This window comes from Oreochromis niloticus, linkage group LG15, assembly GCF_001858045.2.
Source record: "Oreochromis niloticus isolate F11D_XX linkage group LG15, O_niloticus_UMD_NMBU, whole genome shotgun sequence".
NCBI lineage: Eukaryota > Metazoa > Chordata > Actinopteri > Cichliformes > Cichlidae > Oreochromis > Oreochromis niloticus.
The window spans coordinates 26,309,625-26,324,669 of NC_031980.2; the positions used below are offsets into that span (position 1 = coordinate 26,309,625).

At 42.1% G+C, this 15,045-nt stretch overlaps 1 protein-coding gene across 1 annotated transcript; it reads right to left on the reverse strand.

Moving 5' to 3' along the window:
• Positions 1-5,875: 5,875 nt before the first annotated feature.
• LOC100698014 (photoreceptor outer segment membrane glycoprotein 2) lies at positions 5,876-14,762 on the reverse strand. The gene is made up of 5 exons (XM_003459605.5): positions 14,673-14,762; positions 14,464-14,540; positions 12,660-14,023; positions 10,128-10,365; positions 5,876-8,237 (listed from the first exon to the last, which is right to left on the reverse strand). The coding sequence occupies exons 3-5, from the start codon at positions 13,238-13,240 to the stop codon at positions 7,983-7,985; spliced, it is 1,074 nt and encodes a 357-aa protein (XP_003459653.1). The 5' UTR covers positions 13,241-14,023; positions 14,464-14,540; positions 14,673-14,762; the 3' UTR covers positions 5,876-7,982.
• Between the last annotated feature and the right edge of the window lie 283 nt (positions 14,763-15,045).

Below are 15,045 nucleotides of genomic sequence, written 5' to 3' on the forward strand. Positions count from 1 at the left end.
AATCTAATTAGGAAAACCTTAACAGAATAAACAAGAACATAGGATAATATTAATAAACACAAAAGTCAACAGACTCAGGACCATGACATTTTCACAGTGGCATTCTTAATTTCAGACCAAAATTAGAAATAGACCATCATGCCATATAGTTATAACAGGGAGGACAGACAGGGCTTTCACTCCTTTAGAGGGCATGGACAGAGTGAATGAGGTGGAGAAGGGGAAGTCCATTCGTCAGGTGGCGAGTAAGATGAACATATTCAGAATGATATTAAAATGATACACAGAGAAGAAATAGATAGATAGAAAAGAATTAAGGCTAACGAAGGATATAAAAGATCTGGACATGCCAATCAAGTCTTTGATGAACATATGGAGAAAGAATTGGCAGAACATATGAAGGCACTAGCAGCATTTATGTGTTCATTACTTTGTGCATACTCAAAAGCCAGTTCATGGTATTTGAATATGCACAAAGTGATGACATTTTGATCCAGCTGGCAGGGATATCAGAATTAAAAGCTGGTTGGTTTAAGTGTGCATTTATTAAGAGGAAGTAATAGGGAACATAATAATTATTTAATTATTTCCCCAGGAAATGCTCATTACCAGTTATCAAAATGTAGATAGCTCACAGAGAAGCACAGCTGGGTACTGATTTAAAGCGTAGAACTTCAATCTGAAAGCAATTGTGATTGTCACTGTGAAGTTTGCAGGCAAAACCAAATCCTACAACTACATTGGATTGGTTGGTGGTGCCGACACTGGTGCAAATATTTTTAAGGCCAAGTAGTAATAGGTCTGTGAATGGAAAGCCCATCTTAACTTTCAAAGAAAGGGATGATGGAATCATCTCTAGAGAAGATGTGGATAAAAAAAAAAACAACTACCCACACCACAGCAACTTGGTAGTACAGACAGAAGGGAGCAGTGGGTAGCATCTACAAGTTCATGTGGTGCTAGGCTTTGTTTAAGAAAACTGACTTTTGATGTGCTTATGTGGCACAATTGGCTTGTACAAAATGTGCCTTTGGTGTTGTAAAATAACTTTAAATAACGCTTAGTAATAAGTAATTTTGTGTTGATTTTGTCTAGCTTTTATGTAGCATTACAGTCTCTGAGATCGAAATATACTGTTTTACTTTCATAATCAGTTGCACAATTTACCCCAAGGTATTCTCTCCAAAGGCACAACTTACTGTGCATCGGGGGCACTGCACCTACTGTAGCAGTGCTGTAGTAGCTGTATCTCTGCTGCCTTCTGGTGGACAAACATGTGTATTAAAGGAGGCTGTTGTGTTAGGGTCGGTTTCTTCTTCGCTGGTGTCTCCTGCAGTCTCTCATTTAATATCTCTGACTTTCTGGCACTACCAAAGGGTCAAAGGTGGAGGCTCACCACATCGAGCTGAACACAAAGCAGCCTGCAGGGGCAGTTCTAAGATCCGACCTATAGGGGGGCTCGGCCCCAGTCATAATGCCATAGTTATTATTAATGAAATATGCTGCCTGCAAATGTAGTTCACTGTTTTCACCTTTGCGAACCTTGTTTCAATATCTACATGTCACAGTATCCCCAAAAAGCAACTTAATTAATTGGATTCAGAATCAAAAATCTCAGATTTGAATTTAAAACACCAGATTTAAGATGGACCTTGTAGTTATCAAACCCTCAGGAAAAGCTCAGTCATGTTGATCAGAACTTTCCAAAGAAAGTTAAAGAAGAATTTGCAGCAAAGCAGATCAGAGGAGAAATGTGCATGGCATGGTTTCACAACCACATCGTCATCAATGACAGCAGCATTATTATTATTTATTATTCAGTACAGACAGTAGAAAATCACCCCACCACTCCACACACCTGGACAAGAAGCAAACAGGTAAGAGAGCTGCTTTACAAACAAACCATTGCTTCACTGACTCCTGAGCAGCATGGACTGCAGTACCCCCAGAGCCCCCAGTACCAGTCTGTACATCAGTGTGGATGCAGCAGTCCTGCTCAAGCTTGATTAAAATATTACCGTTCATATCAATGAACATGTTTTTTATTGGAGCACCCACAGAGCATCCATCAAACTGTGATTTTACCTCTTCTTACTCTTTACGATCGCTCCCTTCTCCTTGTGCCATTGCTCTGACAGTCAAAAACACGCTGACTTCAACCAGAAATTAACAAAAACAGAACGTGACTATTATTATTATCAGAGCAGCTTAGGAATGCATGTCGATGCCAGAATCATCAAGCTCATCAATCAAGCTGGGGTTTCTGTGTTTGCGTAATACTGAATACTTAACTTTGACTACAAGGATTCACTATACTCTCGGTCACTGTTCTCTAAAAAAGTGTTTGGCTCAAAAAGAAGTTTGAGAGCAAACGTTTAATAACAAACATAGAAGCAGTGCTCGTTGTGAACGACGTAAGATGAGATGCCTGATGAGCCAGTATTGAGGGGCAAGGTCTTATTTATTGCTGTGGAAAAGTGAAGTCATCATAATGAATGTCATAGTGAATGTGCTTACTCCATGTATTTTCTGCCTCAAGTATTCAGAGTCACAGCATCCGTAGCCCTCATCATAGTTAAATCATTCCCACAGTTAAAAATGTCACAGTGTCTAGTCTCCTGTATATATTCCCTGCCCATGCACCTGTGTTATAGTGAAAAATGTGAACATTGGCATCCTCGAAACAGTGATCTTTGTCCTTTAAATGCAGATGGACTGCTGAGTCTTGTCCCGTGGAGGTGGCTCTTCAATGTTGTGCCATGCGCTTGTGAAGTGGCTGTTTGGTCTCTCCAATGTAGAGGTCTGGGCATTCCTTGTTACACTGTACAGCATACACTACATTATTAAATTTGTGTTTAGGAGTTTTGTCTTTTGGATGAACCAGTTTTTGTCTGAGTGTGTTGCTGGGTCTGAAATACACTGGGATGTCGTGCTTGGAGAAAACTCTCCTGAGTTTCTCTTCAAGCAACTTAAAGAAGTCCAGAAGCTTTTCTTTCCAAGCTCCTTAAACTACGATGACCTGGATGACTGGGAACCTTCACAGACATACTTTGAGCTCCCTCAGCGCATCCAGGCTAACTTGATTAGCTGCTTAACAGTTCTCGGGCGTCCCGTGTAGGAGTACGTCGCCAAACGCAGTTTTTCCGGTATCATTTTGTATCGTGCTGAGTTCAAAAGAAGTGTACTTATAGTTACACTGTGGAACAGCAATCGGGTCAGGCAAGCTGTTCCAGCGGTTCCTGGTTTTAGCGGACGTAATCCCTGCGCTGACCGGGGATTACGTCACCAACGATTCAGCCAGCCTCCACTAAAGCTCATAAACATTTTCTTTCATGTAGCTTCATGAGGGGGCGTGTCGAACGCTCCCAGTCTCTAGACCACTGGTCCCTTTATGGGATCTGTCAGTCGTTTTAGACGCCCTCTCCCACCACCCATTTGAGCCTATCGGGGCAGTGGGGTTGAAGTTTCTCTCTCTTAAAACCACTCTGCTGTTGGCTCTAACCACAGCCAAACTAGTTAGTGAATTACAGGCTCTGTCTATCCACCCCTCTTGTCTACAGCTGGCCCCGGGACTCACTAAAGCACATCTGAGGCCTAACCCAGCCTTTGCCCCTAAGGTGTTGGAAACATCATACAGGCGCTCTACAGTAGAGCTTCTGGCTTTTCACCCCCCTCCATTCTCCTCAGAGACGGAGCAGAGGCTGAACACTTTGTGCCCCATGCGGGCCTTGGGGAGTTGTGTTGACAGAACAGCTCGATTCAGGAAGTCGGTTTGTTTCCTGGGCCTCCCCTCACAAGGGCAGGCCCTTATCATGCCAGAGGCTAGCTCATTGGATTGTAGAGGCCATAGCTCTGGCTTATAGCTGTAAGGGCTCGCAGGCCCCCCCGGGACTCCAAGCTCACTTTGCTAGGGGTGTGGCCACATCCTGGGCTTTGTTCAGAGGTGTATCAGTCCAGGACATTTGTGCGGCAGGAAGCTGGGCTATGCCACACACGTTTGTCCGGTTTTATCGGCTGGATGTTGCACAGTCATCCCTGGCTCAGGCAGTACTGGATTCATATCTCCCATAGTGAAACCGAGTGAAGTTAGAAAAAGAACGTTGGGTTACTTAACGTAATCCCTGGTTCTTTGATAACAGAGTGAGGTGTTTCACCAACATTTCCCTCCTTGCTTAGACATAGAAAGAAACCTGCTTTGAATGAGTTAGAAGGGGCTGATTGCCGTGTTAGAATGAGGGGGCGGAGCCCTGAGCACTGCTCGACAGGTCTGTCATAGACAGATGTGGTGTCATTGGAGCTTCTGTCGTTGGTCAAGCTGAGGCGATTCCCATAGTGAAACACCTTACTGTGTTATCAGAGAACCAGGGATTACGTTAAGTAACCCAACATTATTTGATGATGACAACCACTGCTCTGCAGCATAATTTTTACAAGTATACCTGTCATGACAGATTAGACAATGAACTAGGAGTCTAAATATATCTACATCTAATTATATGTGAACTAAACACCCTAAATGTTTATTAATTGTTGAACTTATGCATGAAAAATTCTATAAAAATTAAAATTTTATTTTTTATTGGAAGAAAAAACGGACAAATAATGTAAAATTTCAGCAAAGAAGAGCCACCAGTAGATCCTTCATTCAAGATGGATGAAAGTTCATGGCAGTACAGGAGGTGAATTCCATCTTTATTGTCCACGGAGCTCCACAAAGATCTCATGTTCTCTGATCTCATAAAGTAAGGTTCTTCATTAAGCTATGATGAAGCTGACTCAGAGGAGAGCGCCCTCTATTTTTTAACCCTGCAAGGTTGATGTTGATCAGCCTCTGCAATCAGAATTTGTCAATTCCTGACGTATAGGAGGATAATGAAATGATCATCCTAACTGAAACACATCAGGAACTATTTGTTTTTCCAGAAAACTAATTTAGCTTTTAACACAGGGTTAGGGAGCTGGAGTAGGGGTGGGGTCATTACCGATGACTTACAGGATAATAAGCTGTGCTTCAGGATTCGATAGGAAGGTGCGGGACACTACAGATGTCAGTAGGGGGCGTGGTTTGACCGGTTAACTGAGGCAGGTGAAGCTGAAGATGTGGATAGGAGCATGCTGACCTCAGGGAGCATTCAGACAGGTTTTGAAATGATTACTTATAAAAAAGTTTTTAAAGGAATCAGAGGCAAAGGGATAAAAGGTGTCCCAGTCATCTTGTACACATCAGACTGAATTTTACAGTTAAAACGATGCCGCAGGTTCAAGGGCTTCGGCTGAGGGAGGTGACTCTGAAGCTCTGCACCAGGGTTGCCTCCTTTAGAAGAGGACACACTTCCCGTCCTTTTTTTATGAAACGACAGGAAGGTAATTACATCCCATGGTGCATAGCAACCACTGTCAAACTGTTTATCGGAACCAGGTATGTCTTTGACCTCTGTGTGTAGGAACTGATTTAAATTTGAAACCAGTCGAAATTGTTTTTTATTCATCAAGCCTTCAAATTTCTGAATATGACTAACACACAGGTTCCCAAATTAGAGTGACAGCATCTGCATATTGTGTGCCAATGTCTTCTGTTTTTTATGTGGCGTATACAAAAGGCAGGTCCTCTTCTTTGGCCTTTAGAGGTCTCCACAGCAGAACATCTGCCTCCATCACCCAGTTCCTAACCTCCTCCTCTATCACACCAGTCCTTTCCGTGACCTCTTTCAGGCCTTTTACATTCTCCTCATAAATGAGGAGAATTTTTTTCTGAATTAAAAGAATCAAACTTTTAAAACAAACAAACAGAAGGAAATAAACTCAGTGAAGGCTCAGGACTGCAGAGCTCCTCAAACATCATTCCAAGAACAGAAAGCAGAGACAGAAAAATGTCTTCTTTGGTTCATTTTTATTTCTTCAGGGCAACAATAACAACAGCAGATTTCCCCACATGGATGAAATGCACTGTAACTAATGGCTGTGACGTTACTGTCATAAACCCAATTGCATGAATCATATGAAGACCAAAGAGACACATCATCTGTGAAAACGTCTCAGAAAAGGTCAAAGTTAATTCTGATTCTCTACTGGATATAAAAATAACATTAAAACTTTGTTATTCAACAACAAAGGTCATAGATTTTTGACTTGGAATTGTAAATATATCATCGCAGCATTGTTGCTTACAGCAAACCTTCTAGTCAAATGTGTTTTCAGACATAAAGCAATGAATCAGCTGTTTGGGCAACTGTGAGCGACACCTCAGACTATTGAATACATCTAAAACTGAAAACTCACAACGTTGTGTGGGAAACACAACATCATCTGTTCCAGTTTTTATCATGGTGATGTCCTTCTGATGACCTACGAAGGCTGCGAGTGTCATGTGTTTCAGCACGTCTCACAGGTACTTGAGACTTGAATGTATAATTCTGGAAAAATGACTAACAGCAACACAAGCAGTTTACTTTCACAGGAAATTCAAAATTTTACCTTCAGAGTTAGTGCTGCTGACTTCCTCTGATTCAGCCTCATCCTTTATGACCTGACTGTGAATAAAACATAAAAAACAGCCCTAAAGGTTAAGGCGCGGCACACAATGGCCACGATTTGACTCCTGGTAGCAGCAATTTGGTATTAGTTTACTCATTTCATGTTTGACATGCATGAACCTATACATGAAACCACCATGTATCAGTAAGGGCAGTGGCAGCATCCTTTGTCACACATTTGTACAACACATTTCAGAAAAAGCTGTAACTCCAGAGTGCAGTGTTTACCGCATTGTTTAAAGCCCACATTTTTTATTAAAACGGCCAAAGAACTGATCAGGTGTCAAAACTGAGATCGCTTTGTGAAAACATCATTTTGAATAACCATACTCGTCAGTTATTTGGGAACAAAGGAGACTGGCTGCTTCAGCTTTAAAGCACAAAATCTTTTGCAGTGCTTTTGGTGTCATGAAGCTCCAGATGTTAAAGTGGACGATAGCTCGGACTGTACTCAGGTGAGTTATGTAACCATGCAGCTGGAATGTGAGCTCAGGGCGGTCATCATCTGCTGAAATATGAAAAAGCTTCCCTGCATCCATCCATCCTCTGCTTATAAGCAAGGGCATAGGGGGGGAAATGTAAACCCCACACAGAAAGGCCCGAGCTAGGTGATGGATTTGAATTCTGGGCCTTGTTGGTGTGACGCAACAGTGCTAACCATGACGCCATGGTGCTGCCTGTTTTTTTTTTTTATAAATGTTGGAGCAGTGCAGTTTTATGCCTAGAATGGTGCACTGGTTTTCTTCTGCTGCTATTATTGCTGTGCAGCATATCTATCTCCTAACATTCTTTACTAATAATAATTAGTATAAACAAATTTCTCTTACAGGTACATATGACGAGATGGCAAGTAAATGCACCAAAATTTCCTTCTCATGTGCACTGGTGGGCATTCTGAATGACAATAAAGTGGCTATTCTATTCTATTCTATTCTATTCTATTCTATTCTATTCTATTTGTACTGTTTTCAGGATTTAACTGATGGGCTGCTGATTTTTTTTCACAGTGATCAGACTTCTTTGGAGAATGGTAAAAGTTAAAAATGCAATTAAAGACCAAAAGGTACCAGTTCATGGTTTTGTAATTTACTTCAAGTATAAAAAATAACTCCTATTATCATATAAAAAACATCACAAAGAGTTCATTTATAAACCTGTAAACCCACCAAGGTAAAACCTATTCAAACTCACGTATCTGAAGGCAGAAGACCTTGTTGGTCCATAAATCTGAGAGCTCTAAGGACTCAGCAGGTAAAGTTTAGCCACTGTTCCAAACTTGTTTCAATCAAACAATCAAGTTTTTGTTCTTGTCTCTGGGATGAAGCTAAACGTGTCAGATCCACTTGATTCACTCTGCATCCTGGAGAATGAAGTGATTTCTATCCCGAGTCAAAAGCATCTTTGGAACAGCTCATCACTTCTGCTGTCCATGACTCCACAGGCCGGAGGCTAGCTGGTCACGAGGACTTGGACCTGCTGTGATGGCAGTTCCTCCTCTGCAGCAGCAGTCGGGACGTTGATGTTTGGGTCGTCGTCGACCTGGTAACACTTTCCCAGGTTCTTAATAATGTTAAAATTGGACCGGGCCGTTTCTGCCAGGCTGTTTTCCAGAAACCAACCATCTGATTCCGACTCTGGATCACCCAGCCGGAGAACGTTCTCCATGGCCGTCTGCAGATAACGGACACCTGTCAGAACCAGCAGCTGGTGATAAAAGGAAATACAGTATGTTTAATCAAGTTTAGACTTCAGTCACAGTGGAGACCACAGTGTGACCAGAAGTATTGTGACTGTGTGCCCCCACCTTGTGATCTCCCTGCCTTTAACATGGTTGCTTTTAAGACACTGAAACTGCTCAGTGATAAATCTGCAACAAGAGTGTTAGTCTGCTACGGGGTTCTTGATTGGATGGGGTCAAGCTGACACTTTTGGTCCCAACTGTTTGGAATAATCCGGTGATTAAGGGTGGTAAAACGGTGTGCACATCAGACTGGTATTACTGTATGAAGCTAGGGTCAGACCACATGCTCTCACCCACAGACTGAGCCGAATGTAAATGTGACAAATTTATGATTTATAAACATATAAACACACAGGAGGAGTCAGTTCATTTTATTAACCATGAGCAGTGTTAATCTATGACTCCAAAATAAGGGTATGAGAAATGCAGTCAGTGCAAGCTCGGGATTTACATCTGTTTTTCTCCAAAAACAATGAGATGAGGCTGAAGGAGGATCAATATGCTCATGATATCAGGGAGAACTCTACTGATAGAAGTTGCTGGGACTGTGCAAGGTCCTGAGATCTAAGTCTAAGGTGAAGCTCAGGATTTATCCAAAAGAGCTGCACGATCACTAAATGAAAGTTGTGTGGAACAGCTGACCTGTGAGGTGAACATTATTTGCTGTCAGATCCTAAGGCATCCCTGAGTTCATCAAGGTACTCTTGTTGCTCACATCGTTTTTTCTGCAGTGATGGAAACTGAATTGGAGTTCTGTACCCAGGCTGTTGTCTCACATCTACAGTTAGAAAAGTGCCATGAGGGTGTCTCTGAAAAAACGCTACAGGAATCGTTTGGTAGCTTTGCAGCTGATGCTCGAGCTGCTGTGATAGGCCAATAGAGAGGAAAAGACACACTCAACCCTAACCCTGTGGTCCATGATGCTGTACAACACATTACAGAGCTGAATCATTTTCATTTATATTTATTAACCCCTTCAACTCTGAGTCGGCTGTTGAGCTCAGTGAATGGAATAAGACATCTCCTTCCCCGTACAGAGGTTCACAGATGTTTGGGAAAAAGGGAGGTGACACGCTGCAGCAAAGCAGAAAAACTCTTTGGACTCCACTGAGTGCAACATATATTCATTCTTTCTTTAAACTCAACAGCATTTTGTGCTGTTGAATATTGACACGATTTCATATTAATTACTGAAGTTTTCGGATAGCTCACTGATGTAGCACACATTAATATAACCAACCTAAGATATTGTAGCATTCAGGCATTATTCTAACACACTGACACAGTTCATTTATTAGCTGCATTTTGACAGAAATATGTTATACAATAGTGCCTATCGAGAACAATAAAAAAAACATGAATGCACTCTTTCTGTCCTTGTTCCTCTGATTTTCTATTATGAGGCTACTACAACGATGGAAGTGTTTAATCTGTGGTGCTGCTCCACTTCCTCTCTTTCATTGTTGGACTCTGCCAGAGCAGCTATGCATGAGCCAGAGTACAAAATAATCCATCTTCATCTGATACAAGGCCCTCTGTCATCTTCCGAAACAAGCTGATTTACATTCTGTTACTTTAATAGGCCCTGGATTAGATTAGATTCTATTTGATTTGCATGTTTACCTCAATATTTGAAAATGTAGCCACATTTAGTGAACATGTGAGATTAGATCATGGCATATATCACAGAAAGTGAGTCTCCTTTAAAACCACAGAGGTCCATGATGATGGCTTTGCAGATCTTATTGAGGTTTAAAAAAATCTCTTTTTATGGAGCTGATTTGAAAACCTCTGTGCTTTCACTTCTGTTCTGTATGAACCGACGGTTCTAGTTTCAGCACAATCACCAGTACCTCAAAAAGCCAGATGAGCAGCACGGTGAGGCCGATTGACTGCATGATGCCGGTGTAGTGGTCCAGCAGGGCCTGTCGGCAGCCCCGCCTCCACAGGTTCAGCTGCCGGCTTTGCTCGTCTTGGGTTGAGCTGGTGCTGAGATGGTGCTGGATGCAGGGCCAAGGGGAGAAGGTGCTGCAGCAGCTGAAGGGAACACCGTCCATCAGGTACTTCCCCTCCACATTACTCCTCATACGACTGCAAGGGAGGAACAGGAACCGTTGCTACTGCATGCAGAGCAGTTAGTCAGTCAATCGTTTCACTAGCTGGGCCCACGTCCTCATTTTAGGTTTGGCAGTGCTTTTTAGTAGATAAAGGCAAATGGCTTAATCAAGAATTGAGCTACGGTTTGGGGAAGGCCTTGATTGAGCCTGTCGGTGGCCTGGCAGATCACCATTTACTAATGAGAAGTGAAGAGGTGAAAGAATTGGAAAAAAGGGAGGGAGGGTGGGGAATGAAAATGAGAATGAACAGCTTGTAGAACCGGGGAGTCATATATAGATAAGACCTGGAAGGGGTGTGTTTCGAGGCGTGGTCCTGCTCCTGAAATTCAGATAAATTATCTGCAATAATGGGAAATCTTCAGGATTAATCATCAAACCATTTAACAAAAGATTGTTTAAAACTTTAATACAAATCTAATGGTTTTAGAAGGATTAATCTTTATCATTTTTTTCTGGTAGAGATAAATAGATTCATTAATAATGAAAAATAATTAAATTCAATACATGTTGCAGCTGTTTCTAAGTGATGTTTGTATGCTGTTTGTGGAGTCATGATCTTCCAAGGGACCTCAGGATCAAGTGTAAAGAAACTAAAGCTGCAGAAACAGTTATCACACGTTTTTATCAGAATGATCGATAAAGTTTCTGTCATTGCTAATTAAACATAAGTTATCTGAAGTTATTTGACTGGACCCTATTGGTTAATCCTAATTAATCTATGACATCTGACCTCTGTAGCATCCAGGCTTAACTGCATTAGACCAGTGGCCTAAATCTTTCAGGGGTCAGTCTGCTTACTGTCTGTTGGAAGAGAAACACCCACATTTCCATATAGGTGTTCTATAAACAGGCCTTCAGATAGAAATAATAAAGTCAGGGGAAGCAGTGTGAACTGAGTGTGATCAACTCACACTGCTGGTAAATAAAAGACTAACTAAACAGACACACAATCAGTCGATGCAGCATCTAATGAAATTCTATTTTAAAGTTGCAGTCGGTCATTTTGAGAAGTTTTTAATACAAAAAAAAGTCTTCATAAATACACACTGCGTAATTCCATCTTCCAACAAGCTGATGCATTCTCATGAACTCTTCAACCCTCTGACTCCTCTGACTCATCAACTCTTATCAGACTCTCTTCCAGAGTAAATGGACCTAGACACCGCCGTGTTGCCCTGCCATCTTAAAGGCAGTGGCTAAGTATGACATGGCCGTCCCACCTGCATGATGCCGGTGGAACAGACCAGCCACATAGTACCACAGTTACATTTAATTTAAAGATCACAAACAAATAAATGTCTTTTTCCTCTTCCCTGATCTCCACCTCATCCCTCTTCCTCCTCACCACAAGCCTTATCTTGTTAATTGAAGCCAGGGCTCTAACACATAAAAATGTGCATGAACGCACTTATTTATTACTAAAATTGTCAACCGGCTAAACAACAACAACAACAACAGCCGGTTATAAACCAACATTAAAACAAATGTTAAGTTTGAGTGTCCCAAAAATCGAACAGTTTGATTATATTCTCATATGGCAGTTTATTTGCTAAGTCTCCGAGGCTGACAACATTAGATCAGCTTTGAAGAAAGTTTCCCAAACACCAGCTAACAGAGGGTAACAGCAGCATTTACCGACAGAAATGTTCAGCAGATATTCAACAACTCACCTCAGTTCAGTCTGCTATCTACTGACATCTAGACTAATATTTCACATATTTTGAACTCTTAATGTACTATCTGATGTAATTTCAAAGACTTTCTACAGTGAAAGGGTTTGTGGAAAGTGTTATGCTCTCCTAACATTAAAAGTCATGTGTCTGTGTACATTAAACCCTGCTCTGCTGGATAAATCGTGTCGGAACCTGAGTCCAGCACTTCAGCAAACACAAATAACTGCTACACAGCAAAATGTAAACACTGTCACTGTGAACTCTAGATTCATCCACCTGCAACACTCTATGAGGTCCTTCCAAGTTCAACATCTAAATTATTATTCTTGTTTGACAACTGGAGGTTTCATGTAACCACAAACAACCAGTCGATGGAGGTTATCTGAGCACAGTTAACAACGTACTCTGTATATGTTATGTTTTGCACTAATACTGGGGGGTTTTTCTGACAGACTCCTTTAGGCGGGGTGTAGTTTCTAACCTGGTGCACTTTGGTCTGATAGACTCTACTGAAGGACACCATACCTGCTGCCATGTGCATCATTCACAGTAATCAACAAACCCAAAAAGACTCAGCATGTCCTGCTCAACTTACTCTACCACAGCACTGCTGCTCATGTCCAGGTAGCGGCTACTGATCCACTGGATCTGGAACCAGTCTCGGTATCCTGTGTTCCCACAGCACTGGAACTGGATCTGCAGTAGGTCCACAGTTCTCTTCAGGTTGCAGCGGCCCGGAGTGTCTGTGTCTTTGTAGTATCGCATGGCATTCCTCAGGCCCATAAACAGGGATTCCTCCATTTGGCTGCGAATGCCATAGCACATGAGTGCCCCTGCTAGGATGCAAGAGGTGAAGAAGAAGGTGCATATGATGTACGGCATCATCACCAGCTTCCAGCGCAGGAACTTGTTGGTGTCGGCGCAGTCCAGGCAGATCTTGCCACCGAAAAAGTTGATGCAGCAGGCTGCTAGTCCTGTGGTGATCAGCATATGTGGCACATAGAGGATTCCCTGCTCCGACATCACTTCTTGCCATTTTTGAATCTCTACTCTGAGGAACAAGCCAAGGCCAAAGAGGATAGTTCCTGTCACTACAGAAATCCAATTAAGCAGACAGAGAACCTCAGCTAGCTTCTCTCTCTCCACCTTGGTAAATGTCACCTTCCCAACTGCCATGACCGTTCTCAGGTTTCTGAGTGACTCACGGCCAAGAAGCTGCTAACATGGCCAAAAGGTGGCCATTCTCAGTGTGCATGAACACTTTTGACCACAAGGTGCTGCATAACAATCTCCTGTCAGGCTGTCAGAGCTAAAGAGTTTATGTTCTACATAACAACATGACAGCATATTGTTTGTGCATATGCCTTTTTGTTGCAATACTGAAACTTGTTTACAAATTAATATAATTTTAAGCCACCAAATTCATCATTCTCACTTTATTTGCTCACAGCTGAAGCTTCTAAAGCCCCACCGACTGAAATATTTAAGGTTGCACTTTTCATAAATATCAATCATGTCAGTGCTTTAGATGTGTGTTTCGTAAATCAAATGTGGGCATGAATATGTAAAGACGAAGGCACAGAGCAATCAGGCTTTTTAGAAGCTGGCTGTGTGCACTCTGACTGGTTTCAAATCAGGCCTTCATTTCATCTCTTTGAAATAAGAAAAACTTCCCTTGGGACAAACAGTTCTGAGAACAAGACTAAACTATGGTGTTTGAATCTTGCTGTCATGAACCATCAGGCAGATGGTCTATGGTGGCTCAATCGTGAAGTCCACACAGGTGCGAGAGGTTCAGAGGTCAGAGGTCAGGCTTCAGTGTGGACTTTTCTTTAAATGAAAGGTGCAGGATGGAGCAGGAAGGAGGCTGCTGCCCGCTGAGTGTCATAAGCAGCTTACAGAGATATTTTAGGCACTCCTGACTGCAGACCACAACTTGACATGACCAGCATTAGAGCACTGCGGGGAAGAAAGAATGTCAGTTTATCAAAACTGGTACAAATACTAAGAACCACCATCATCAGAATCCCAGCTGTGTGATTTCCAGAGGAGTGGGAATCATATAGACACACCCATTAGTGTTGACTCAGATGAAATAACTCTGACTTAGGTCTAACTGATGCTTTTACACTGCACAAACAAAGATGGACGTAAACATCTACTAATCCAAATGTTCTTTCTTTTGTCTGCCGAGGTCCATGAATGCTTTCCAAAGCATAAGACTATACATTTCTACGATATGCACGAACTGAAGGCATTTTTTTCCTTTTCATTATTTTAGATCAGAAGAAAGTGCAAAGATGAGACGAGCTGAGGTTGCTAGCTGTCAGGCAGCACATATACACTTATCCAATCAGCCAATACTATGCCTGCAATACAACACATGACAAAATCTTTACCTTGGGTAGTGAAATCTAACACCTGCTGCTGGTCCGTTGTCGTGCTGATCTCCCACTATCCCGGAGCAAGGTGAGCTCTGGCACAAAGCAAATATTGAAGCTGAGAAGAGCAGTTTTGAAGTGCCTGTTAACTCACCATCCTGTACTTCTAATCCCCTTACAGATAATCAGCTGTAATAAGCTGACACAATCTCCAACCCTCGACTCACCAGCTAGGCCTTCAGCAGAAAGACACATCCACTCTTTAAATCATGCTGATCTGAACATATTGCAAGAGTGTATTAGGAGGCAGGGGGAGAGCAGATGATGGAGTAGAGGTGAGGAGGATGGGGTCAGTTAAGCTCCTGTGGAAAAGGTAGGAGAAGGGAGTGTATACGGTGGTGACATATTTCCTAATAAGTAAGTGGTTTAACCGTATTTGCTGATATTATTTAATTCAACATGTTTTACACATAATCACCTGTTATTTGTGAGGGATGGACACGTTTGGGGATAGTCGGCATGACGTGTTGCTTCAGGTTGTTTTCATTCAGAAAGTTTAAAGCTTTTCAGTTTCTTTGTACAAGTGGTTGTATTCCTCTA